The 23,131-nt window shown below is 58.0% G+C and overlaps 1 protein-coding gene across 1 annotated transcript in view; it reads left to right on the top strand.

Moving 5' to 3' along the window:
* The window catches only part of PCGF3 (polycomb group ring finger 3), a 30,231-nt gene extending 13,058 nt beyond the window's left edge, over positions 1-17,173 (top strand). Inside the window, exons 6-11 of the mRNA XM_054708815.1 lie at positions 1,034-1,089; positions 2,211-2,321; positions 3,772-3,860; positions 6,944-7,081; positions 14,636-14,716; positions 15,231-17,173. Coding sequence (XP_054564790.1) covers positions 1,034-1,089; positions 2,211-2,321; positions 3,772-3,860; positions 6,944-7,081; positions 14,636-14,716; positions 15,231-15,278 — 523 coding nt within the window. The 3' untranslated portion in view covers positions 15,279-17,173. The remainder of the gene's footprint in view (positions 1-1,033; positions 1,090-2,210; positions 2,322-3,771; positions 3,861-6,943; positions 7,082-14,635; positions 14,717-15,230) is intronic.
* The last annotated feature ends 5,958 nt before the right edge of the window (positions 17,174-23,131 follow it).

Below are 23,131 nucleotides of genomic sequence, written 5' to 3'. Positions count from 1 at the left end.
TGGGGGGACTCACCTAGAGGGAACTCGGGCCACGGGAGGCCTCGCCTAGAGGGAACTCGGGCCACGTGGGGCCTCGCCTAGAGGGAACTCGGGCCACGTGGGGCCTCGCCTAGAGGGAACTCGGGCCATGGGGGGCCTCGCCTAGAGGGAACTCGGGCCACGTGGGGCCTCGCCTAGAGGGAACTCGGGCCACGGGGGGCCACGCCTAGAGGGAACTCGGGCCACGGGAGGCCTTGCCTAGAGGGAACTCGGGCCACGTGGGGCTTCGCCTAGAGGGAACTCGGGCCACGGGAGGCCTCGCACTGAGGGGAACTCGGGCCATGGGGGGACTCGCCTAGAGGGAACTCGGGCCATGGGGGGACTCACCTAGAGGGAACTCGGGCCACGGGAGGCCTCGCACTGAGGGGAACTCGGGCCATGGGGGGACTCGCCTAGAAGGAACTCGGGCCACGGGAGGCCTCGCCTAGAGGGAACTCGGGCCACGGGAGGCCTCGCACTGAGGGGAACTCGGGCCATGGGGGGACTCGCCTAGAGGGAACTTGGGCCATGGGGGGACTCACCTAGAGGGAACTCGGGCCACGGGAGGCCTCGCCTAGAGGGAACTCGGGCCACGGGGGGCCTCGCCTAGAGGGAACTCGGGCCACGGGAGGCCTCGCACTGAGGGGAACTCGGGCCATGGGGGGGACTCGCCTAGAGGGAACTTGGGCCATGGGGGGACTCACCTAGAGGGAACTCAGGCCACAGGAGGCCTCGCCTAGAGGGAACTCGGGCCACGGGAGACCTTGCCTAGAGGGAACTCGGGCCACGGGAGGCCTCGCCTAGAGGGAACTCGGGCCACGGGAGGCCTTGCTGAGGGGAACTCGGGCCACGGGAGGCCTCGCCTAGAGGGAACTCGGGCCATGGGGGGACTCGCCTAGAGGGAACTCGGGCCACGGGAGGCCTCGCCTAGAGGGAACTCGGGCCACGGGAGGCCCTGCAGAGGAGTGTGAGAGGCGAGGATCCTGCCGGCTAATTCGTGCTGCTCTTCCTGCAGGCATGACAGGACCATGCAGGACATCGTGTACAAGCTGGTGCCAGGCCTGCAGGAAGGTGGGTGTCGGGCGCCTCTCCCCGCAGTGGGCGGGGCGGGGCTGGACACGAGGCCCCAGCTTCTGGCAGAACCGCCATCTGTCCCTGCTCTGAACTCACTGGCATCTCCCGCTGGTCTCATCCGTCGTCTGTCCCTCGTCTACGCCCTCAGCCCTGGTGTGGGCGTTGTGTGGCCAGTGCTGTCTGGGCTGTGGGGGCACAGCGGGCACAGGGGTGCCAAGCAGAGTAACTGTACTTACAGTCAGATTTCATGGAGAATTGAAAAGAAATGCTCTGTGCTACGCCCATCCTGAAAGTGGGAGTGGCCATTCTTTCAAAAGTTTTGCGTAGCCCTAGCCAGTTTGTCTCAATGGATAGAGCCTCGGCCTACGGACTGAAGGGTTCTGGGTTCGATTCCAGTCAAGGGCACATGCCTGAGTTGTGGGCTCGATCCCCAGTGGCAGGCGTGCAGGAGGCAGCTGATCCACGATTCTCTCTCATTGTTGATGTTTCTATCTCTCCCTCTCCCTTACTCTCTGAAATCAATAACATACATATATATATATATATATAAAAGTTCTGTGCAGTGCTCAAGGCTGAGACTGTCCTCACCCTTATCGGGCGTGGGGGGCAAGCTCCGTTCCACGCAGGCGGGCGGGCGCTACCTGCTGGCGAGGCTCAGGTGCCCTCCACGGTGAGGCTGGTAGGGAGTCTGGATCTTGTCGTTGCCATGGTTCAAGAGAGGGTGATAGTTGAAGATTCAGCTACTGCCTTAGGTCAGTAGAGAGCATGTCTGGCTTTAATATGTAACTTGGATGTTAAAGTCCTTCCTGGTCCCGCATGCATCCATGTGGGACTGAAACGCCCTGACGCGTGTTGACGGGAGCAGTGTTAGTCCTGGAACCGGCAAAGTCACTAGAGAAGGTTTTAGACGTGCAGCCGTGGGCAAAGTCAGTCACACCCGGACCCCTGTCCGTCCTGCTGGGCCGCTCGGGGCCCTGGGAACCCCAGTTCAAGGTTACTCCCTTTCATGCAGCTTCCAACTTGTAATCATCTGTGTTCGTCGTGTGATGTTTGTGACTCGAGCGTTCACATGACGCAGGGCCTGCGTAAGGTTAAAGGCTGTCACTGATCTCTCACAGCCGAGATGCGGAAGCAGAGGGAGTTCTACCACAAACTGGGCCTGGAGGTGCCTGGGGACATCAAGGGCGAGACTGGCTCTGCGAAGCAGCACTCGGACCCCCATCGGAACGGTGAGCGACAGATCGCTGCCAGGCTGTTCCTGAGAGCTCCCGTCCCCGTCCCTGTCCCCCGTCCCCATCCCCGTCCGCCGTCCCCTGTCCCCTATATCCTGTCCTCATCCCGCCCCCTGTCCCCATCCCCGTCCCCCGTCCCCTGTCCCCTATACCCTGTCCTCATTCCATGCCCGTCCCTCTGTCCCCACCTGCCTCTTTCGACCCCCAGGCAGTTTGTAGTGCAGAGTAATAACCTTTGTGAAAGTCAGTGACATGGTTATCCTTGGGGTTGGGGACAGAGGGCACCTCAGTGGCTCCCGAAGTTCCCTGAGTTTGGGGAGTTGTGTTGTAGGATGGCAAAGTGGAGTGTGGCTTCCATGTAAAGTTAATGGCACTTTAAGTCTGTACATCGAGTAACAAGTTAAAGCAATCTCTGATGCTGTGGTGTTTTCCTGTGGACCACACAAACCCCTGAGAACCTGAGGCCTCCTGTGCTTCGGGAACCGTCAGGGAAGAAAGCGCGGGCTGCTGTCACCACTGGGCCCTGGGAGGCGGTCGGGAACATGCTGGGGACCCGGGAGTCTGTCCCCGCGTGGCAACCATGGGCATCTTCACTTCAAAGTGGTGACGAGTCCAGCCAGTGTGGCTCAGTGGTTGAGTGTTGACCTGTGAACCAGGAGGTCACCCTTCAATTCCTGGCCAGGGCACATGCCCGGGTTGCAGGCTTAACCCCCAGTGTGGGGCGTGCAGGAGGCAGCCGATCCATGATTCTCATTATTGATGTTTCTCTCTCTCTCCCTCTCCCTTCCTCTCTCTGAAATCAATAAAAATCTATTTTTAACCCTTTGTACGCCATAAGCATCAATAGACACAATTAAATTCAAAATACCGTGGCATGTGGAGGTGGTTTCCGTTTTGGACCCGGGGCAGTGATTTGGTTAAATAAGTGGTTTGAGCTGTGCCGGTCGGGGCACCGTGCAGGCTGGTGGGTGGAGGCATTACGTGTTGAGCAGCAGTGGTGACCGAGCTGCCGAGCTGCCGTGGCCCCTTTCACCTCCCAGGCCGCCTTCTGTGCCCCTCCCACCGCTGCAGACCACATGCGGAGCCCGCCTGGTGCAAATTCTTACTACACTGTTTTTTAAAAAACATAACGTAATTAAAAATTTTTTAAATATATTTTTATTGATTTCAGAGAGGAAGGGTGAGGGAGAGAGAGAGAGAAACATCAGTGATGAGAGAGACTTACTGATTGGCCTCTGCCTGACGCCCCACACTGGGGATCAAGCCCACAACCTGGGTGTGTGTCCTGCCTGGGAATGGAACTGTGACCTGGTTCATAGGTCGATGCTCAGCCACTGAGCCCTGCCGGCCGGCCGTACCCTGGTCTCCTAGCATTTCCAGTGCACAGAGGAGTGGGCGGCTTAGCATTTGGGTTTAATAAACACAGGACGTTCTCTTCTGCTAAAAGGGGAAGCCAAAGCAGACGAGAGCTCCCACACGGAGGCTGCGGAGGAGAAGCAGGAGGAGGACAGCGACTACCACCGCAGCGACGAGCAGGTCGGTGCCTTGGCGCCCCCTGTGCCCCCCCACCCCGCGTTCCCTAAGGTCCCGCTCCCTAAGGTCCCCGCTCCCTAAGGTCACTCGCTCCCTAAGGTCCCGCTCCCTAAGGTCACTCACTCCCTAAGGTCACTCACTCCCTAAGGTCACTCACTCCCTAAGGTCACTCACTCCCTAAGGTCACTCACTCCCTAAGGCCACTCACTCCCTAAGGCCCCGCTCCCTAAGGCCACTCGCTCCCTAAGGCCCCGCTCCCTAAGGTCACTCACTCCCTAAGGTCCCGCTCCCTAAGGTCACTCACTCCCTAAGGTCACTCACTCCCTAAGGTCACTCACTCCCTAAGGTCACTCACTCCCTAAGGTCACTCACTCCCTAAGGTCCCCGCTCCCTAAGGTCACTCACTCCCTAAGGTCACTCACTCCCTAAGGTCACTCACTCCCTAAGGCCCCGCTCCCTAAGGCCACTCACTCCCTAAGGTCACTCACTCCCTAAGGTCCCCGCTCCCTAAGGTCCCGCTCCCTAAGGTCCCGCTCCCTAAGGTCCCCACTCCCTAAGGTCACTCACTCCCTAAGGTCACTCACTCCCTAAGGTCCCCGCTCCCTAAGGTCACTCACTCCCTAAGGTCACTCACTCCCTAAGGTCACTCCCTAAGGTCACTCACTCCCTAAGGTCCCCGCTCCCTAAGGCCACTCGCTCCCTAAGGTCACTCACTCCCTAAGGTCACTCACTCCCTAAGGTCCCCGCTCCCTAAGGTCACTCACTCCCTAAGGTCCCCGCTCCCTAAGGTCACTCACTCCCTAAGGTCCCCGCTCCCTAAGGCCCCGCTCCCTAAGGTCCCGCTCCCTAAGGTCACTCACTCCCTAAGGTCACTCACTCCCTAAGGTCACTCACTCCCTAAGGTCACTCACTCCCTAAGGTCCCCGCTCCCTAAGGTCACTCACTCCCTAAGGTCACTCACTCCCTAAGGTCACTCACTCCCTAAGGTCCCCGCTCCCTAAGGTCACTCACTCCCTAAGGTCACTCACTCCCTAAGGTCACTCACTCCCTAAGGTCCCGCTCCCTAAGGTCACTCACTCCCTAAGGTCACTCACTCCCTAAGGTCACTCACTCCCTAAGGTCACTCACTCCCTAAGGTCCCCGCTCCCTAAGGTCACTCACTCCCTAAGGTCCCGCTCCCTAAGGTCACTCACTCCCTAAGGTCACTCACTCCCTAAGGCCACTCACTCCCTAAGGTCACTCACTCCCTAAGGTCCCCGCTCCCTAAGGTCACTCACTCCCTAAGGTCCCCGCTCCCTAAGGTCCCCGCTCCCTAAGGTCACTCACTCCCTAAGGTCACTCACTCCCTAAGGCCACTCCCTCCCTAAGGTCACTCACTCCCTAAGGCCACTCACTCCCTAAGGTCACTCACTCCCTAAGGCCACTCACTCCCTAAGGTCACTCACTCCCTAAGGCCACTCACTCCCTAAGGTCACTCACTCCCTAAGGCCACTCACTCCCTAAGGTCACTCACTCCCTAAGGTCCCCGCTCCCTAAGGTCACTCACTCCCTAAGGTCACTCACTCCCTAAGGTCACTCACTCCCTAAGGTCACTCACTCCCTAAGGTCCCCGCTCCCTAAGGTCACTCACTCCCTAAGGTCACTCACTCCCTAAGGTCACTCACTCCCTAAGGTCCCCGCTCCCTAAGGCCACTCGCTCCCTAAGGTCACTCACTCCCTAAGGTCACTCACTCCCTAAGGCCACTCACTCCCTAAGGTCACTCACTCCCTAAGGTCACTCACTCCCTAAGGTCACTCACTCCCTAAGGCCACTCACTCCCTAAGGTCACTCACTCCCTAAGGTCCCGCTCCCTAAGGTCACTCACTCCCTAAGGTCACTCACTCCCTAAGGTCACTCACTCCCTAAGGTCCCCGCTCCCTAAGGTCACTCACTCCCTAAGGTCACTCACTCCCTAAGGCCACTCACTCCCTAAGGCCACTCACTCCCTAAGGTCACTCACTCCCTAAGGCCACTCACTCCCTAAGGCCACAGAGCACAGCCCAGCACGCCCATGGGACTCGCTCTCATTTAAAACAGAGAAAGGCCATGAGGGAATGAAAGAAACACAAAATGTTCATTCATTTTCTTAGTTTTTTCCTGCCACCTCCTTACTTTATTTATTTTTTTCTTTTTTAATTATCAAAGTAACATATGCTCCCTTAAAACGTTTTAAATATAAAAAGGGTAAAGTTCACCCTCCACACCCCGTGGGCCACCTGAGCCGTCTGGTTGTCACTGAGTAGTTTGGTGCAGGCATTTCCCTGCAAATAATTCACGAGAACATGACACCTAGTGGTCGTAAAAGGTAATTTAAAATGTTAATGTTGAGGCATCTATTCACGTCATTTACTACAGTATTAGACTAAGAAGGGAAAAGTAGGCAACACGGATTCTGTAGAAGAACGTGATGAATCCCGTGTCCCGTCGACCTCTAACCTGGTGACTCGGCAGCTGACAGTCATCACACTGTGGCCCCCAGGCCCCTCTCCCTCAGGGTGGTACCCTGGCTCCTCTCACCCACACGGACGCAGACCCTCCCTCCCTCCCCCGCCCTGCTGATGGTCGGGAGGGGCCTCGTGAACCACAGGCTGCCCCCGACTCCTGCTCCTGCAGTGGCCAACAGGACACCTCTCCGCACACGACACGTCCTGCAGAGCGCGGCCCGTCGTGCTGTGGGCCTCGCCAGCAGGGTGCTCAGCACAGCATGTGGGCAGACGGCACGTGTGTGTCCCGCACAGGAGCTTCCAGACGGCTCCCGCCTCGGGGTCTGACGAGACCAGACAGAGCCCACAGGGAGCAGAGTTCTCGGTTCCCCTTGAAGTCTGAGTCAGACAGAACTGCAGCGTCAGATCCTCTCTCACAATGTGGCAAACAGTCCGTGGGTTTTAAGACAATGTGTGAAAGTGATTTTTAAAATTCCTTTCCTGTGGTGTTGGGGTCTGTTTGGTTTCTGACTTCGAGAAAGTCGGCCTTCTTGGCTGTAAGGGGGTTCATAGAGCGCCAACACCCCATGGCGAGCCGCCCAGCGCTGCCTTCTCTCCCGAAGGTGAGCATCTGCCTGGAGTGCAACAGCAGCAAGCTGCGCGGCCTGAAGCGCAAGTGGATCCGCTGCTCCGCCCAGGCCACCGTGCTGCACCTGAAGAAGTTCATCGCCAAGAAGCTCAACCTCTCGTCCTTCAACGAGGTACTGGGCCCCTCAGTGGGCGCCAAACAGCCTTTCTTATTTCAAAGTGATGCTTCGAGCTTTGTGTGTTGGTGGGTTTTTTTTACAACTTTCTTTGGAGAGTTTAAATTAGAAAGAAGAAATCTGTGTGTTTTGCCTATGCCCAGAGTCTACCAGGAAGCAGTGAGGCAGGGTGGTCCAGAGACCTCGAATGGGAGTGGGGTGATGAGAGAGCTTGTTAAAATGTGTTGCAAGTTTAAGTTCAACAGACAGACGGACGGATGGATGGACGGCGGTGGGTGGGATGACTGGGTGGGTAGGCAGGTAGGTGAAATACTGTCCAGTTGTGACAATGCCGAGAATGAACACAGCCTGGTGGCTTGTGGTGCTCAGTGGCGGTGGGCTGGGAGCACACAGCTGGGGAGTCACAGGGCCCTCCTGCGGCAGCACTAACGCCAGGGTTACCTTGTCCGCAAGAGCCAGCTGTGCGTGAAGAGGCGCAAGGAGAGGCTTTGAGCGCAGGACACTGATCTGAGCTGTGGCTTTAAAATAGTCCCCAAGCTGGGGTACAGAAATGGGAGCCAGGGCGGCCAGCGGGGGGCTCTCTGACAGGACTGCCAGGGGAGAGGGACCAGAGTGGTGAAACATGACGGACTTGAGGTGCGTTGTAGAGAGAGCAGTGGGGTGACGGTGGCCCCGACCCAGCTGTGGCCACAGCCTAACTCAGAACCTGTGAATGGAACCTTTTTGGGGGAAGGATCTTTTCGGATGTAACGAAGGGCCTTGAGATGAAGTAGCCCTGGGTCATCTGGTGGACCTCACGCCAATCACAAGTGTCCTCACAGGAGGAAGGCAGGCGGAAACATGAGACACAGAGGTGGTGTGAGGACAGAGAGGGAGGCGGACACAATCTCAGGACTCGGGCCCCAGGAGCTGAAGCAGCAAGAAGGAGCTCTGCTCTGGCACATCTGTGAGAGAGTGAACTTCAGCTGTTTAAGCCGCCAGTTGCCATAGAAAACGAAACTAGATTTTGGTACCGGAAGTGGGGTGATGTTTAACAAATCCCCAAAAATGTGGGTGTGGCTTTGGAATTGGGTGATAGGTAGAGATGAGAAGAATTTTGAGAAACACAACTTTAAACGCCTTGAAGGTCACCTTGAAGAGACTTGTAGGAGTAAGGCCCTTCCAGGTGATTCTGGTGATGGCCTAGGGGGAAGTGAGGGGCTTCTTAGAGGTACATGTCGCCAGAAACGGGCACGGAAGACACTTCTGGTGGGGACTCGGAGGGAACGAGGAGTGTGGTGTGGAAACGGAGAATGGGGCTGGCTGGTTCCTGCCGTGTGTGGGAAGCAGACCTTGGAAGTGACAAACTTGGATAATTAGCTGAGATGTCCAAGCAAAGTATTGAACGCGTGGCCTAGTTTCTCTACGTACAATAAAGTATGCGAGGAGAGATGAGCTCAGAAAAGAACGGCTAAGCAAAAGCAAGCTAGCACTTGATGATCTTGTGCGTCCACAGCCTATCCAGACGCAAAAAGATGGTTATGTCAGGAACGCCATGTTAGGAAGGCATGCTCTGCGGAGAGGGCCAGGTGTGGCTGCACAGCCTTCCGCTGAGAGATGAGCTGCAGGCGAGGCGAGGCGAGGAGCGGAGAGGAGAGGAGAGGAGCGGAGAGGAGAGGAGAGGAGAGGAGCGGAGAGGAGCGGAGAGGAGCTATCCCGGGAGACTGGGTCTGTGACAGCCACGGGAGACCCACAGGAGACCCACAGGATTGATGAGAGTGCTGTGTCAGCAGAAACACCGCCAACTTGGACAGGAAGCGAGGAGAGGCCATCACTTCCAAGCTCTTCACGCAGGGTCTAAGCAGATGGAGCTCCTCGGTGCCTGCGTGAGCTGCCCTTCAAGAAAAGGGAGAAGGGCAGAGGGCAAACCCTCAGCCCCTGTGGTGACTCCTGCAGCCTCTGGCGTTTCCCCTGCTGGACTTCAAGCTTGCTGAGACCAGTCACCCTTATGCTTCCTCGTCCACCTCCCCGTGGGACAGGCCTGTCTCCCCGTGCCTGTTCACCCTCGTGTTCCAGGTCCGAGGCGGGAGAGGGCATTGCCCAGGGTGGACCCCACCCGGAGCTCACCACACCTGGTCAGTGTGAGTCAGAGACAGGTCTGGGATGTTAAGCTGCTGGTATCTGGATGTGATTTTGGAGTTGATGCTGGAATCGCTTGAAACTCTTGGGGATGTTGAGATGGAGTGGATGGGTGTGGGTTTGGGCGACCAAAGCTGCCTGTCGTAGGTTGAATGGCAACCCACCAACAGATATGCCCATCTCCTAACCCCCAGAACATGTGAGTGTGACTTAGAATGACCTCGGATATGTGTTAAGAATGTGGATGTGAAAAAAAAAAAAGAATGTGGAGGTGAGGAGATCATCCTGAATTACCCAGGAGGTGCCCTAAACCCAGTGATAGGTCTTATCAGAGAAGGGCAGACACAAACTATATTTCCTCTGACCACAAGGAACAGAGGTGGAAATGAGTAACACAAGGAAATCTGGAAAGTACACAAACTTGTGGAAATTAAACAACACACAATTTATCAATAAATCAAAGAGAAATGAGAAAATACTTAGATGATGGAAAATGAGAACACAACGTACCGAAACACATGGGCAGCAGCAAAGCAGGGCTGGGGAAGCGCTACAGCGGTAAACAATCAAATTTAAAGCAAGAAAGACCTCACCTCAACAGCCTCCATTCACAGCTTAAGGAACGAGGAGAAACAAGCTAAACCCAAAGGCAGCGGAAGGAATGAAGTAGTAGAGATTATGGCAGATAAGCAAGTTGAGAGTAGAAAAACAACCGAGAAAATCAGTGGTTCTTCAAAAAGGTCTAGCTAGAATGGACTAAGAAAAGAAGAATAAAAAGTCCTAAAATTGGAAATGAAAATGACATCACTACCGATTCTAGAGAAATAAGGATTATAAGAGAACTAGAGGCCTGGTGCACGAAAATCGTGCACGGGGGGGGGGGGGGGGTGCGGTGCCCCTCAGCCCAGCCTGCACCCTTTCCATTCTGGGACCCCTCGAGGGATGTCTGACTGCCAGTCAGACATCCAGCAGTTGGACATCCCTCTCACAATCTGGGACTGCTGGCTCCTAACCACTCACCTGCCTGCCTGCCTGATTGCCCCTAACCGCCTCTGCCTGTCTGATCACCCCCTAACTGCTCCCCTGCCAGCCTGATTGACACCTAACTGCTCTCTTGCCGGCCCGATCGCCCCCAACTGCCTTCCCCTGCTGGCCCGATCACCTCCAACTGCCCTCCCCTGCCAGCCTGGTCACCCCAACTGCCTTCCCCTGCCTGCCATCTTGTGACAACGTGGGGGCAGCCATCTTGTGACGACATGGGAGTGGCCATCTTGTGGCAGCCATCTTTGTGAGGGTGTGAGGGTCAGTTTGCATATTACCTCTTTATTATCATTAGTATTATTATTATTATTTTAATATATTTTATTGATTTTTTACAGAGAGGGAGAGGAATAGAGAGTCTGAAACATTGATCAGCTGCCTCCTGCACACCCCCTACTGGGGATGTGCCCGCAACCAAGGCACATGCCCTTGACCGGAATCGAACCTGGGACCCCTCAGTCCGCAGGCCGACGCTCTATCCACTGAGCCACACCGGTTTCGGCTACCTCTTTATTATATAGGATACTGTGAACAGCTGTACCCCAGCAAGTTGGATAACCTAGATGAAATGGACAAATACCTAGAGACACGAAACTTACCAAGACTAAACCACAAACACATAGGAAATCTGAATAGTCCTACAGCCAAGAAGGAGATTGAATCATTCGTCAAAAATCTCCCACAAGGAAAACCCTGGCCCTGATGGCTTCATGAGCGAGCAGCTGCTCCCTGTCCTTTTGCAGCCCTGGGCCCTTCAAGGCAGGAGGTGTGTCTACAGTAAGCAGAGCCGGCTGAGAGTATAGGTCAGGACCCCCCTCGGGGCGCCCCGAGACTGCTCCGCAGAGCATGTGTGCCATGCCCCCGGAAAAGCAGCTGGGCCCCGAGAACGATGAAATGTGTTTCCCGCCATCGCCTGCGGGTGGAGAAGCCGAGCCAGATGCACGGGGTCCTGTCTTGGGCCACGGTGTTCAGAGTCCGTGTAACTGCCTATTGAATCGTAACACCCTCAAGCATGCGCCGCACCTGAGGCTGAGGTGGTGCGTGAGTGGAGGTGGGACTGTGCCGAGCACCTGCCGGTGAGGGGCTCTGGGTCTCCGGGCAGGTCCGGGTCCCCAGCCGGGAGCTTTCCGCTAACAGGCCAGCCGGAGCCAAGGCAGGGCCTGTGCACAAGGAGGTCCTTCCCCAACGAGGGCACATCCGACCAAGACTCAGTCACCTTTCCTCCCGTGTCCGTGAGGCTATTGGTAACGCCCTGGCCGTGTGGACGGCTTCCCAGGTGGCGCCGGCACAGGCGGACGGGAGGTGGTGCTTCCCGCCTTCCCCACTGCTGGGTCTCGAGCGCTGTCCTCCGTGGACCGCGGTCAGGTGGGCGCCCTGCATGCCGTTTCCACATTATTCTTACCCCTCTGGTCGCTGCCCAGGGTGGCTGCGGCTGGCTCCCACGGCCACACGCCCCGCAGAACGCACAGGTGGTGGCCTGAGCTTTCGGGAGTCACATGAGAACGTCCTGGGGCCTGAAGGACAGCAGACGGTACATGTTCTCCCAGATCCTCACCGAAGGATTGTTTTCATTGATTTAAGGGAGAGCGACAGGGATGTGAGAGAGACATGGGCCGCCTCCTGCACTCCCGCCCTGGAGAGCGAGCCTGCACCCCAGGCGTGTGCCCTGACCGGGAATGAGCCAGGACCTCTCGGGGCACAGGACAGCACCCAAACCCGAGCCACCGGCCAGGCTCACGGTCCCTTTTCATTTTCTCCCCTGGAAGTGAGGGGGCCACGCCGCTCCCAGCTTTCCCAGCCCCACTCCCCCCACAGGCCAGTCGCCTTCGGTGCGAGGCTGGGCGGTGACCATGCAGCCCAGGGAGAGTGGAACGCGGCCGCAGGGCTGACGTAGCCGCTGCGAGAGCGCCGCCCACCGCTGGCCACACTGCCTTCTCCAAACGCGAACGTCCTCAACCCAGAGGCGACCGGAATGCCGCGCAGGCGCCAGGCGCTGAGGCGTTGTTAGCAGCTGTGAGGAGCTGATCAGCTGTTCCGACAGCTGCTGTGAGTCCTAGGGTGCCCCCCCCCCTTTTGGGAGGAACCCAGCATGATCTGTGCCCGGAAGTCTCAGCCTGGTCGATGAGTGGGGAGAAAAGGGTGGCAGCTCTCCAAGGGCCTGACCCCAGGGGCTCAGAGCCAGGAACCTATGGAGCCTGGAACCCACCTGCTGAACTGCCTGCAGCGAGCTCAGGCGTGGGTGAGGGTCTGTCTGCTGGTGACGGTCTGTCTGAAGGGCTGTCCGAAGGTCTGTCCGCGGGCGACGGTCTGTCTGAAGGTCTGTCCGCGGGTGACGGTCTGTCCGCGGGCGACGGTCTGTCCGAAGGTCTGTCCGCGGGTGACGGTCTGTCTGAAGGTCTGTCTGCGGGCAACAGTCTGTCCGCGGGTGACGGTCTGTCTGAAGGTCTGTCCGCGGGCGACAGTCTGTCCGCGGGTGACGGTCTGTCTGAAGGGCTGTCCGTGGGTGACGGTCTGTCTGCTGGTGACGGTCTGTCTGAAGGTCTGTCGGCGGGTGACGGTCTGTCTGAAGGTCTGTCCGAAGGTCTGTCTGAAGGTCTGTCCACGGGTGACGGTCTGTCTGAAGGGCTGTCAGCGGGCGACGGTCTGTCCGCGGGTGACGGTCTGTCTGAAGGTCTGTCAGCGGGTGACGGTCTGTCTGACGGGCTGTCCGAAGGTCTGTCTGAAGGTCTGTCCGCAGGTGACCGTCTGTCTGAAGGGCTGTCAGCGGGCGACGGTCTGTCCGCGGGTGACGGTCTGTCTGAAGGTCTGTCAGCGGGTGACGGTCTGTCTGAAGGGCTGTCCGAAGGTCTGTCTGAAGGTCTGTCCGCGGGCGACGGTCTGTCTGAAGGGCTGTCCGAAGGTCTGTCTGAAGGTCTGTCCACGGGTGACGGTCTGTCTGAAGGTCTGTCCGAAGGGCTGAAGGTCTGTCCGCGGGTGACGGTCTGTCTGAAGGGCTGTCCGTGGGTGACGGTCTGTCTGAAGGTCTGTCCGCGGGTGACGGTCTGTCCGAAAAGGTCTGTCCGCGGGCGACGGTCTGTCTGAAGGGCTGTCCGTGGGTGAGGGTCTGTCTGCTGGTGACGGTCTGTCTGAAGGTCTGTCGGCGGGCGACGGTCTGTCCGAAGGTCTGTCCGCGGGTGACGGTCTGTCTGAAGGTCTGTCCGCGGGTGACGGTCTGTCCAAAGGTCTGTCCGCGGGTGACGGTCTGTCCGAAGGGCTGTCCGCGGGCGACGGTCTGTCTGAAGGTCTGTCCGAAGGTCTGTCAGCGGGCGACGTGTCTGTCTGAAGGGCTGTCCGAAGGTCTGTCCGCGGGCGACTGCCCTCTCAGGCTCAGACCTCAGACTCTTGCCTAAGGAGACGCCTACAACCGTCTGCCTGGCGTCCTGTCTCGCCGCGGAAGTGGAAGCTGAAACAGCAGTGAGACACAGCACACGTGTCGGAATGGCCCGAACCCTGGGCACGGACCCACGTGCTGGGACGGAGCAGCAGGGCCTCAGTGCTGGGGTGGATGGTGCGTGCAGCTTGGTCGTTTCTCACAAAACCAAACAGACGTGCGCACACAGCCCAGCATCAGGCTCCACAGTCGACATTCAAGAGAGTGAAAGACACACGTCCGCAGAGACCTGCACACGGATGTCTGTCGCAGCTTTACTCGTAATCAGTCCAAGCAGTTTTAATGTAAGGCCTTTTAAACTGGAGGCAGCCACGGTGCCCTCACCAGGTGGGGTAACTACCCCGATCCATCCGGATCCCGGGCATCCTTCTGCCCGACGAGGAAATGAGCGATGGAGCCGTGGGGAGCCGTGGGGGAGCCGTAAACGTTGTGGCCCAGTGATGGAGGCCAGTGTGCCAGGCTGCCCACCGGGACTCCCCCCCGTGGTGGCCTGGTCACCAGGGGGCGGCTGAGCCGACGGAGCACGAGGGTTCCAGGTTCCCCGTGAGACTGTGCTGGGCACTTTGTGCAAACCCAAAGGCCGTCAGCACGGGGCGACCCTCGTGGACTCTGGGTGGTGGTGACGGGCGTCTCCCTTCTAGGGGTGCTGGTGGGGGGCGACGGGGCACGTGGGAGAGTCTGGATCATCTGCTCAATTTTGCTGTGAACCTAAAAGGCTCTAAAAATCTTTTTTTAAAAAGAAAGTAACGACAGGGAGCCCATTCCCTTTTCCCAGGAGGTGGGCGGGACAAGCTTGGCCGGGAGGTGGACAAGGCGGGGCAGGGTGCTCCCGGCGAGGGCAGCGGGCCGCCCGGGGTGTGCGGCCAAGCTTCCCGCTCCCCCTGCGCCGGCTGGGTAGGCGAGGCCCCGGTGCTGAGCGCCCTCGGTGCCCGGCCCCGCTGACCCAGCGTCTCTCCCGCCAGCTGGACATCTTATGCAACGAGGAGATCCTGGGCAAGGACCACACGCTCAAGTTCGTGGTCGTCACGCGGTGGAGGTTCAAGGTGAGGCCCTCGTGCTGTGGGTGTGGCTTTTAGGATCTGCTGCGACCGCCAGCACTGTCCGTGCACGCGCTTTCATCCTCACCCCAGGCGTGGTCGTCCGTGCTTTTAGAGAGAGAAACGCCCATCAGTTGCCTCCCGTATGCACCCGACCGGGACTGACCCAGCCTTTCCGTGCGCGGACGACGCTCGGCCAGGGAGCCGCCGGCGGGCTGCACCTCTTCGTCTGAGCGTTTAGAAATAAAGGTCCGGTCGCAGGAGCTGTGAAGCGCAGCCCAGCCGCCTCCCGCACCCCTCCTGGTGGCGTGGGGGTGCCGCTGCCGGGCGCCCCCAGCCTTCCCTGGGCTCTCTGTGAAGGTGGGAGCAGGTGGGCGGCGCCCTGTCCTCCGGGGAGGGGCCCTCAGAGGTCTGAGACGGGGGCAGGAGCCCGCACCCTCCGCTCGCCCTCCCTCCCCGGGCGCCCGCGCGCCGCTCTGGTCCAGCTGAGCCGTGTGTGGCCCCGCGGCCTGTCTTACAGAAGGCGCCCCTCCTGCTGCACTACAGACCCAAGATGGACCTGCTGTGACGTGCGGACGGCCCGGGCACGGAGCACGGGCGCGGACCCGAGGCCCGGGGCCAGACTTCTGAACAGAGTATTTATCCCTTTTGTACGAGAGTTCACACTCGACGAGACACTACCAGCAGCACGGTGACAGGTGGCGACACACTTCACGGCTCCCGCGGCCACCGGCCCTCACGACCCTCAGCTCACGGACCCGCGGCCTCCCCGGCTCCCCAGGTTTCCACAGTCTCCGTCGTTTCCGTTCATGAGTTAGGGTTCATGATAAAAACACGCGTGTGTAGGGTGGGTCCTCACTAAGTCACTGAAAAGCGTTTTCATGGTGGCTGATGATGACTATGTTGCCGTTAGCTCCCGGGAGATCTAGAAGGATTTGCTTCAAGAGCAAAACAAAAGAGGTTGCCACTCAGTGCGGTTCCCGCGGGGCTTGGTGTCCCTGTCGTGACCTGAGGGAGCCCCGTGTGCACAGCCGTCTCGGTAAAGTCACTTTGACCACTGAACGGCGCCATCGTCAGAGCACGCTCCCTCCTGCTGCCCCGTGCCCGCGGAGAGGGAGCTGGTGGCCACAGGGAGTCCCAGACCCCTCGTCCCCGCTGCCGGGGTGCCCGCCCTCCCTGCCGGTCCCGGGGCCGGCGCTCAGCGACCCAAACCCAGCCCCAGGGACGCTCGCTTTCTCACCCCTTCTCCACCCAAGCGTTCACGTTTTTGTAGAATCAGAGAAAACACATTTGACAGCACACAAACGTGTGCCTTTAAAACAGTCCCTTGGGATGCTGAAGGCGAGATGGGGAGAAAGCCCGTTCCCGTGGTCACGTTCCCGTGTCAGTGTGGTCCTGGGCTCATGGTCACTCGGTCCCCCGGCCCCTCCCACCGTCCCTGCCCCTCAGGCCTGTGGTCCCGGCCCTACGCCCACCCTGCCTCTGTGCTGGCTTTCCCACGAAGCCCTCACTTTAGGGACTAGAATTTCCTCAAATTGGCTCCAGACCCGTGGGCTCATGGGCTGCTGCTTCCTGTTCCATGTACACGAGGCTCAGAAGCAGCTACTGATGAGCCGTCAGCAAAAAGAAAAATCTCCAAATTAATTCAGTCCAGGCAATTTTAACGTAAGGCCTTTAAACCCATCGAAACCCGTGGTTAGGGATTGGTCGAATCGCTGTGTCAGCCATGGCCCCGTCCTGTTCATCCATGCGGTTCTCCGTTGCTCTCCAAGGCCTGGCGAGTGGATGTGTGTGAGCAACCATGACCTGTCTACCTCAAAACACACATTGCCGCTGGCGCATCTGTCGAACCCAGGACCCCCGTGCGGTCTCCAGGCGTCGGGGAAGGGGGTTCCCGGGGGTGAAGAGGGGTGAACAGCGTGAGTCCACCTTCAGAAACATGGTTCCCGCTCGGACTGGGCCGATGGTGTCTGCAGCCGCCCGACGCACGTTGTGGCCTGTCGCTCGGTGCGACCACTTGAATTTGCATTTGCTATGGTGCTAAGCTGATACCTGACACGCCGAGAGGTGCGGCGGGCCGGCCGCTCTTCTGGCCGCGGGACCCGGGGAGCCCAGCAGCAGAGCCTATTTTTCTACGATTTCCTCGTGAGACTGTTCACGCAGACGCGGGACCTGCTGGTCGGACTGCAGCCCGTGGCCTCGGCTCGGGAGGCTGAGTCACTGTCTCCTGCGTGAGAGGCGGCCGGAGCGGCAGGCCTCGGGGTTTCCCAGGCGGAGTTCCCGTGACGTCTCCCTCCCGTGTGTGCGGCTGGGACGGCCGCTCAGCGCCTGCGCCCTCAGCAGCCGTGGGACTCACCGTGCGGTTTTCACGAAAACAGAAAATTCAGATAGAATATATAATATGGAATTTAAGATTTGGGGGGTTGAAAAAGAAAACTTAACTTTATAAAATTATTTATTCTATTTTAAGCGTTCTATCCTATTTTCCCATCAGTCATCTGGTTCGTGCCCGCTTTGTTTACAGGCATATAAGGTGAAAGGGATGTTTTGCAAGCTTCTTCCTTTGCTTTCGGGGGTCCTGTTTCCGTTTGTGCGATGAGGAGCGTTGTTTATGCTTTTGTGCTTTTGTGCAATAGGGCTCCACACGTGTTACCGGCGTCGACGCGGACGGGATGTACGTGGGGTTCCAAACCTGCACACCAAGCTACTTGGGTTTTCCTTTTTCGTTGTTGTGATAAGAATGCTGTTCTCGGGATTACGCATCGCCTGTCAGCAATATTACAAACAGGTGGCCCGGCAGGCAGGCGGCCGTGGGCCTGTGGCGCCATCTAGACCAACCCCGCGTGCTCAGGCCCTGGCACGCGCGCAAGCGCGCACACACACACACACACACACACACCCTGGCAGCCCACATGTGAGGTGCAGTCCCAGGCCCCGAGCCCTCGGGCGGCCTGGTTAGGAGTCCTTCCAACCGTCCGGTGCCTCGGCACGAGGCTGTGCCGCCGACCCAAGTGTCATTGGGTTGAGTGTCTAGGAGCAAACAGCTGATCTCCATGACGTCTGTCGGTGTTGGATGTGCTCTCAACATGGGCAGTCACGCTAGTGCAGACAACAGCTTCTCTCTCTCCTCGGGAACCCATGTGCACCCCACACATCACCTGTGCCCTTCGCCCTAAAGGGTGTGTCTGCCTCGGCTTGCAGCACACGGACGGCGTTGGGATGAGCAGACAGAAAAGGTCCAGGCCGCGCCTTCCCGTGAGGCGCTGCCGGGCGGGGAGGGCCACGCCCCCACATCAGGGTGTCCCTGGAGGGGCGGGTGTCTGTCCCCACAGCTTGTTGGGTGTAAGAAAACCACGTTTTCCCAGTTGGTGCGGGTTCGGGCGGAGCCTGCCGCCCGTGGCGACGCGGCTGCCATGGGCTATGGGGTGGCAATGCGGATGCATATTTTTGTTTAATTTGAAAGTTTACATTTTTATGCTTTGTGTTGGTGTGTAACTTTTGTACTATTGGTGGCTAGTTTTGTCTAAAATCTTTTTTGGAATATTGCTTAAATGTTTTGATTTTATGACAGTGAAGCTTGTATTCAGTGTTTTGCCAATTAATATTATATGCTTGTAATAAAAGCAAAGGAAACAGCTCAGTCTCGCAGGCTGGGGGCTTACCCTCCACCATATCTGTAAGAGTCTAAGGTTGCCGAGGGAAACCGGGCTGCATGCCCCGGTCTGGATCCCGGGGTTCAGGCCTTCGCCACGTGGCTCCACGTGGCACTTAGGACGCAGAGTGCTGTCAGGGGGCCCGGGGATGGTGCGGTTTGGCGGGGAAGGCTGTGAGTGCTGGCTGGTGGGAGGCCAGCCGGCGGGCAGGGGTGAGCTTCCCTGTGGCAGCTCGTCAGTTGGGCTCTGTGAGGACCAGACCCCACAGGAGACCAGACACACAGACACGCTCTGTGGACATGGATTTCTCCGAGGAGTTTGCTCACAGGATGTGGAGGCCCAGCATCCCAGGAGGACGCAGGCCACGCACCCAGGGGCCGAGAAGCCCGCATCCAGCTCGGCCATCAGGTGGGCAGCAGCCCCTCCCACTCAGCCTCTTCGTTCTGTTCGGGTCTGCGGGGGTGGAGCGGTGCCCACACATTGGGGAGGACTCGATGCCAAGGCTCAGCTCATCCAGAGCAGCCCCCGCGCCCAGAATAGTTTTAATCTGGGCTCCAGGGCCCATCCTGCTCACATGAAATTCCCATCCGACCACTTGGAGGGGAGAGGGCTAGGCCAGTGGTCAGCAAACGGCGGCTCGCGAGCCACATGCGGCTCTTTGGCCCCTTGAGTGTGGCTCTTCCACAAAATACCACGTGCGGGCGCGCACATACAGTGCGATTGAACCTTCGTGGCCCATGCGCAGAAGTCGGTTTTTGGCTCTCAAAAGAAATTTCAATCGTTGTACTGTTGATATTTGGCTCTGTTGACTATGAGTTTGCCGACCACTGGCCTAGGCTCAAAAACCTTAGTTTCTTTATTCTAAAACATCAGTGTGAGAGAGACATATTGACTGCCTCCCATTGCACCCGACCCCTACCGAAGTCCGGGGATCTCGCCTGCAGTGAGCCTGCAGCCGAGGTACATGCCCTTGACTGGAATTGAACCCAGGACCTTCAGTCTGCAGCTGAAGCTCTAGCCACTGAGCCAGACCAGCTAGGGCAAAATAAAACAACCCTTAGTTTTAAAAATAACTTTCAATTACAGGTGATGCACAATATGTTAGTTTCAAGTGTACAGTTCAGTGACGAGGTGTTTATGTAACTTACGAAGTGCTTTTCCCCAAAAGGTCAGTGCCCAGCTGGCACCCACACAACATGGGGGGAGAACGAGGTCGGAGGATAGATTGGACTGCCCGGCTCCAGGCTGAGGTGCGGCGATGGAGCGGGTGGTGTCGGTAAAAGGAACAGAATAGAGAGGCCAGAGAAAGACCCCCGCAAAGACCCACGGGGAGCAAAGGCGGTCGTCCCCACAAGTGGTGCTGCAGCAACGGTTCCAAACAATAAAGAACAAACAGGCCTCACGCCTTCCTCAATAACCATCTCAAAACGGATTACAGACCTGCCCAGCCAGTGCGGCTCAGTGGATAGAGCGTTGGCCTGCAGACTGAAGGGTCCCAGGTTCAGTTCCAGTCAAGGGCACATGCCTGGGTGGTGGGCTTGATCCCCAGTGTGGGGCATTCTGGAGGCAGTGGATCAGTGATTCTCTCCCATCATTGATGTTTCTTCTCTCCCTCTCCCTTCTCTGAAATCAATAAAAATATATTTTAAAATAATAAAAAAATGGGTTACAGACCTGATGTAAAATACAAAATTATAAAATTCCTAAACGATAACAAGAAACTCTAAATGACCTTGGGTTTGGCAATGAGGTCTCTGATACACCACCACATGCGCGAAAGAAAAAAGCGGTAAGCTGGGCTTCATTAAAGCAGAAGGTACTGCTCTGGGAAAGACAGTTAAGAGAATGAAGACAAGCCTCAGACAGGCAGAAAATATTTGCATATCACTGATCCTACATAATAAAAGCCTAACATGCTAAGTGGCCGGTCATCTGTTCAACCAATCAAAGCGTAATCACTAATAAAAGAAAGATGCAAATTGACCGTACCTTTGCGACACCCACCAGCCAATCAGGAATGAGTATGCAAATTAACCTCATTGCCTCTGACAGGGAGGAGGCAGCTCCCAGCACGGTCTGCTTGGCAATCGCCGTGGCAACCTGGGAGCAGGCAAGTGCCGCCCACAGGCAGCACCCAGCACAGCCTCAGCGACCCGGGAGCAGTGAAGTGCAGCCTGCAGGCAGGCCCTGCAGAGAGCAGAGAACCACGGGGAGCAGGCCTAAGCCGTCAGTAGGACATCCCTGAGGGCTACCGGATTGGACAGGGTGCAGGTCAGGCTGAGGTCACCCCCCCATGCACGAATTTCATGCACTGGGCCTCTAGTATGCTAATAATATGCTAAGGCTGCTCAACAGCTCACTATGACATGCACTGACCACCAGGGGGCAGATCCTCTGATTGGTAGGTTAGCTTGCTGCTGGGGTCTGGCCTATCGGGAGGGACACACCCTGGAACCCTCCCACAGTCCCTCCCTGGCTGGCCAATCTCCCACGTCCCTCCCTGGCCCCAATTGTGCACCCCTCCCTCAGCCTGGCCTGCACCCTCTCGCAATCCAGGACCCCTCGGGGGATGTTGGAGAGCTGGTTTCGCCCCAATCCCACAGGCCAGGCCAAGGAACCTCACAGTATCTGATGATAGACTGTCATCCAAAGTATACAAACAACTCTTAAAACTCAAAAATAGCCGAAACCGGTTTGGCTCAGTGGATAGAGCGTTGGCCTGCGGACTGAAAGGTCCCAGGTTCGATTCCGGTCAAGGGCATGTACTTTGGTTGTGGGCACATCCCCAGTGGGGGGTGTGCAGGAGGCAGCTGATCGATGTTTCTAACTCTATCCTTCTCCCTTCCTCTCTGTAAAAAATAAAATATATTTTTAAAAAAACAAAACTCAAAAATAAGAAATCAACTCAATTAAATAGGTGCAAAAGACCTGAACAGATACCTCACCAAAGAAGATACACAGATGGCAAGTAGCACATGAATAAATGCTCAAAATCATGTTATTAGAATACTGCAAATTATAATGATGAGACCCCTGTCAGAGTGGCCAGAACCCAGGACACTGGCACCACCAAGTGCTGGTGGGTGGGACGTGGCGCAGCAGGACCTCGCCCAGTGCTGGTGGGGTGTGACGTGCGGCCGTTTTATGACAAAACTAAACCTACTCTTACCATATGACCGAGCAGCCGCGTCCTTGGTATTTATCCAAATAACGCCTAGCCACACACACGTTTCACAAATGTTTAGAACAGCGTTACTCATAGTCTCGGAAACTTGGAAACAACCAAGCTGTCCCCTGCAGGTGGATGGACTATGTCACCTCCGAGCAAGGAATGTGATTCAGCAGGAGGACCTTACCCACATGTCACTCAGTGACAGAGGCCAACGAGAAAAGGCCACCGGGCGTGATCCCGCTGTGCGACGTCCTGCAAAAGCTATGCATTCGCTGGAGCGCAGCGGGAGGTCTGGGGGGAGGGAGGGGCAGGCGGAGCTCAGGGGCTCTAGGGCAGTGACACTGGTCTGTGTGACATCTCCTGGACCCCTTTGTCCAGCCCCCGGAATGTGCAAGAAAAACTGGGAAGTTCAGTTAGTGACACTCAGTGTTGGTTCGCACTAAGGCCACATGCTAACCACAGGGGAGGCTGAAGAGGGTCGGGGGTCCATGGGAATGCTGGGTACTTTCCTCTCGATTTTTCTGTGAACCTGAAACTGCTCAATATGAAGTCTATTAATTTTCTCATAAAGACAACAACCCAACTGGTTAAAACGACGCAGGATTCTAAGGAGACGTCTCAGAGGTGGCAGTGGCCACGGACACTGCGGGAGCCTCACCGGGGAACGCACCAGCGAGGCGCTCCCGCTGCAAACCCCCCAAGGAGCGCCGGCCTGCGGACCCTTCGGTCCGGGTTCGATTCCGGTCAAGGGCACGTACCTCGTGGCGGGCTCCTCCCCGGCCCGGGCCCTGGTCTGGGTGCGTGCAGGAGGCAACCAGTGGATGTGTCTCTCTGTCTTTCCCTCTCCCGTACACTCCCCCTAAAAATCAATGGGAAAGAACACTGACACGTGCCTTTCCAAGGAAAACAGAGCACAGCAGCTGGGCAGCCCCCTCTTCTCGCCCCGCAGCCCGGGTCTCCTGAAGGCCGGCCCCGCCTCCTGACAGCCGTCTGCCCGCCGCTCAGCAGAAATCTCCGCGGTCTCCCTCGGGTGCGGGAAATGGCTTTGTTTTGTAGAACTCCAACCGCCTTCGGCCCCCAGGCCTCGTCCTCGGGGCGGGAAGCGATCGCCCCGGGCGCCCGGGGCTAAGGGCGGTGCCCAGGCCTCAGCGGGCCCCCCGCGCCCTCCCACCCGGCGGCGGCTCCGGGACTGCGGGCGCCCCGTCCCCCAGGCCGTCCTCGGGCAGCGGGAGGGAGGCCCCACCTGGCGCTGCCTCCGGCTCGCGGCGAAGGACGGCCCCTCCGCGGCCCCGGCCCAGGACGAGTCTTGCCCTGGCCCGCGAGCCCACCCCGCCTCCGGCCTCCGGGGCCCGCGGCTCCGGGGAAACCGAGACGCCGTGGGCGACTCCCGGTTCCAATTGGCCAGGCTTTGGCCACGTGGCCTCAGAGCCAATCACGGTGGCTTATCTCGCAGGCGCTGATTGGCCCAGATAGGCGGGGGCGGGGCCTAGAGAGGCGGAGGGGCCCGGAGCCGCGCGCGCCCGGCTCAGACACCTCCTCCCGGCGGCAGCTCCGCGGCACCGGCCTGGGGTCCTGCTCGGAGGCGCCTCCGTCCTC

Source organism: Eptesicus fuscus, chromosome 2, assembly GCF_027574615.1.
Source record: "Eptesicus fuscus isolate TK198812 chromosome 2, DD_ASM_mEF_20220401, whole genome shotgun sequence".
Taxonomy (NCBI): domain Eukaryota; kingdom Metazoa; phylum Chordata; class Mammalia; order Chiroptera; family Vespertilionidae; genus Eptesicus; species Eptesicus fuscus.
Note: the sequence above shows the minus strand (reverse complement) of the source record. Positions and strands in the feature narration are given on the sequence as shown.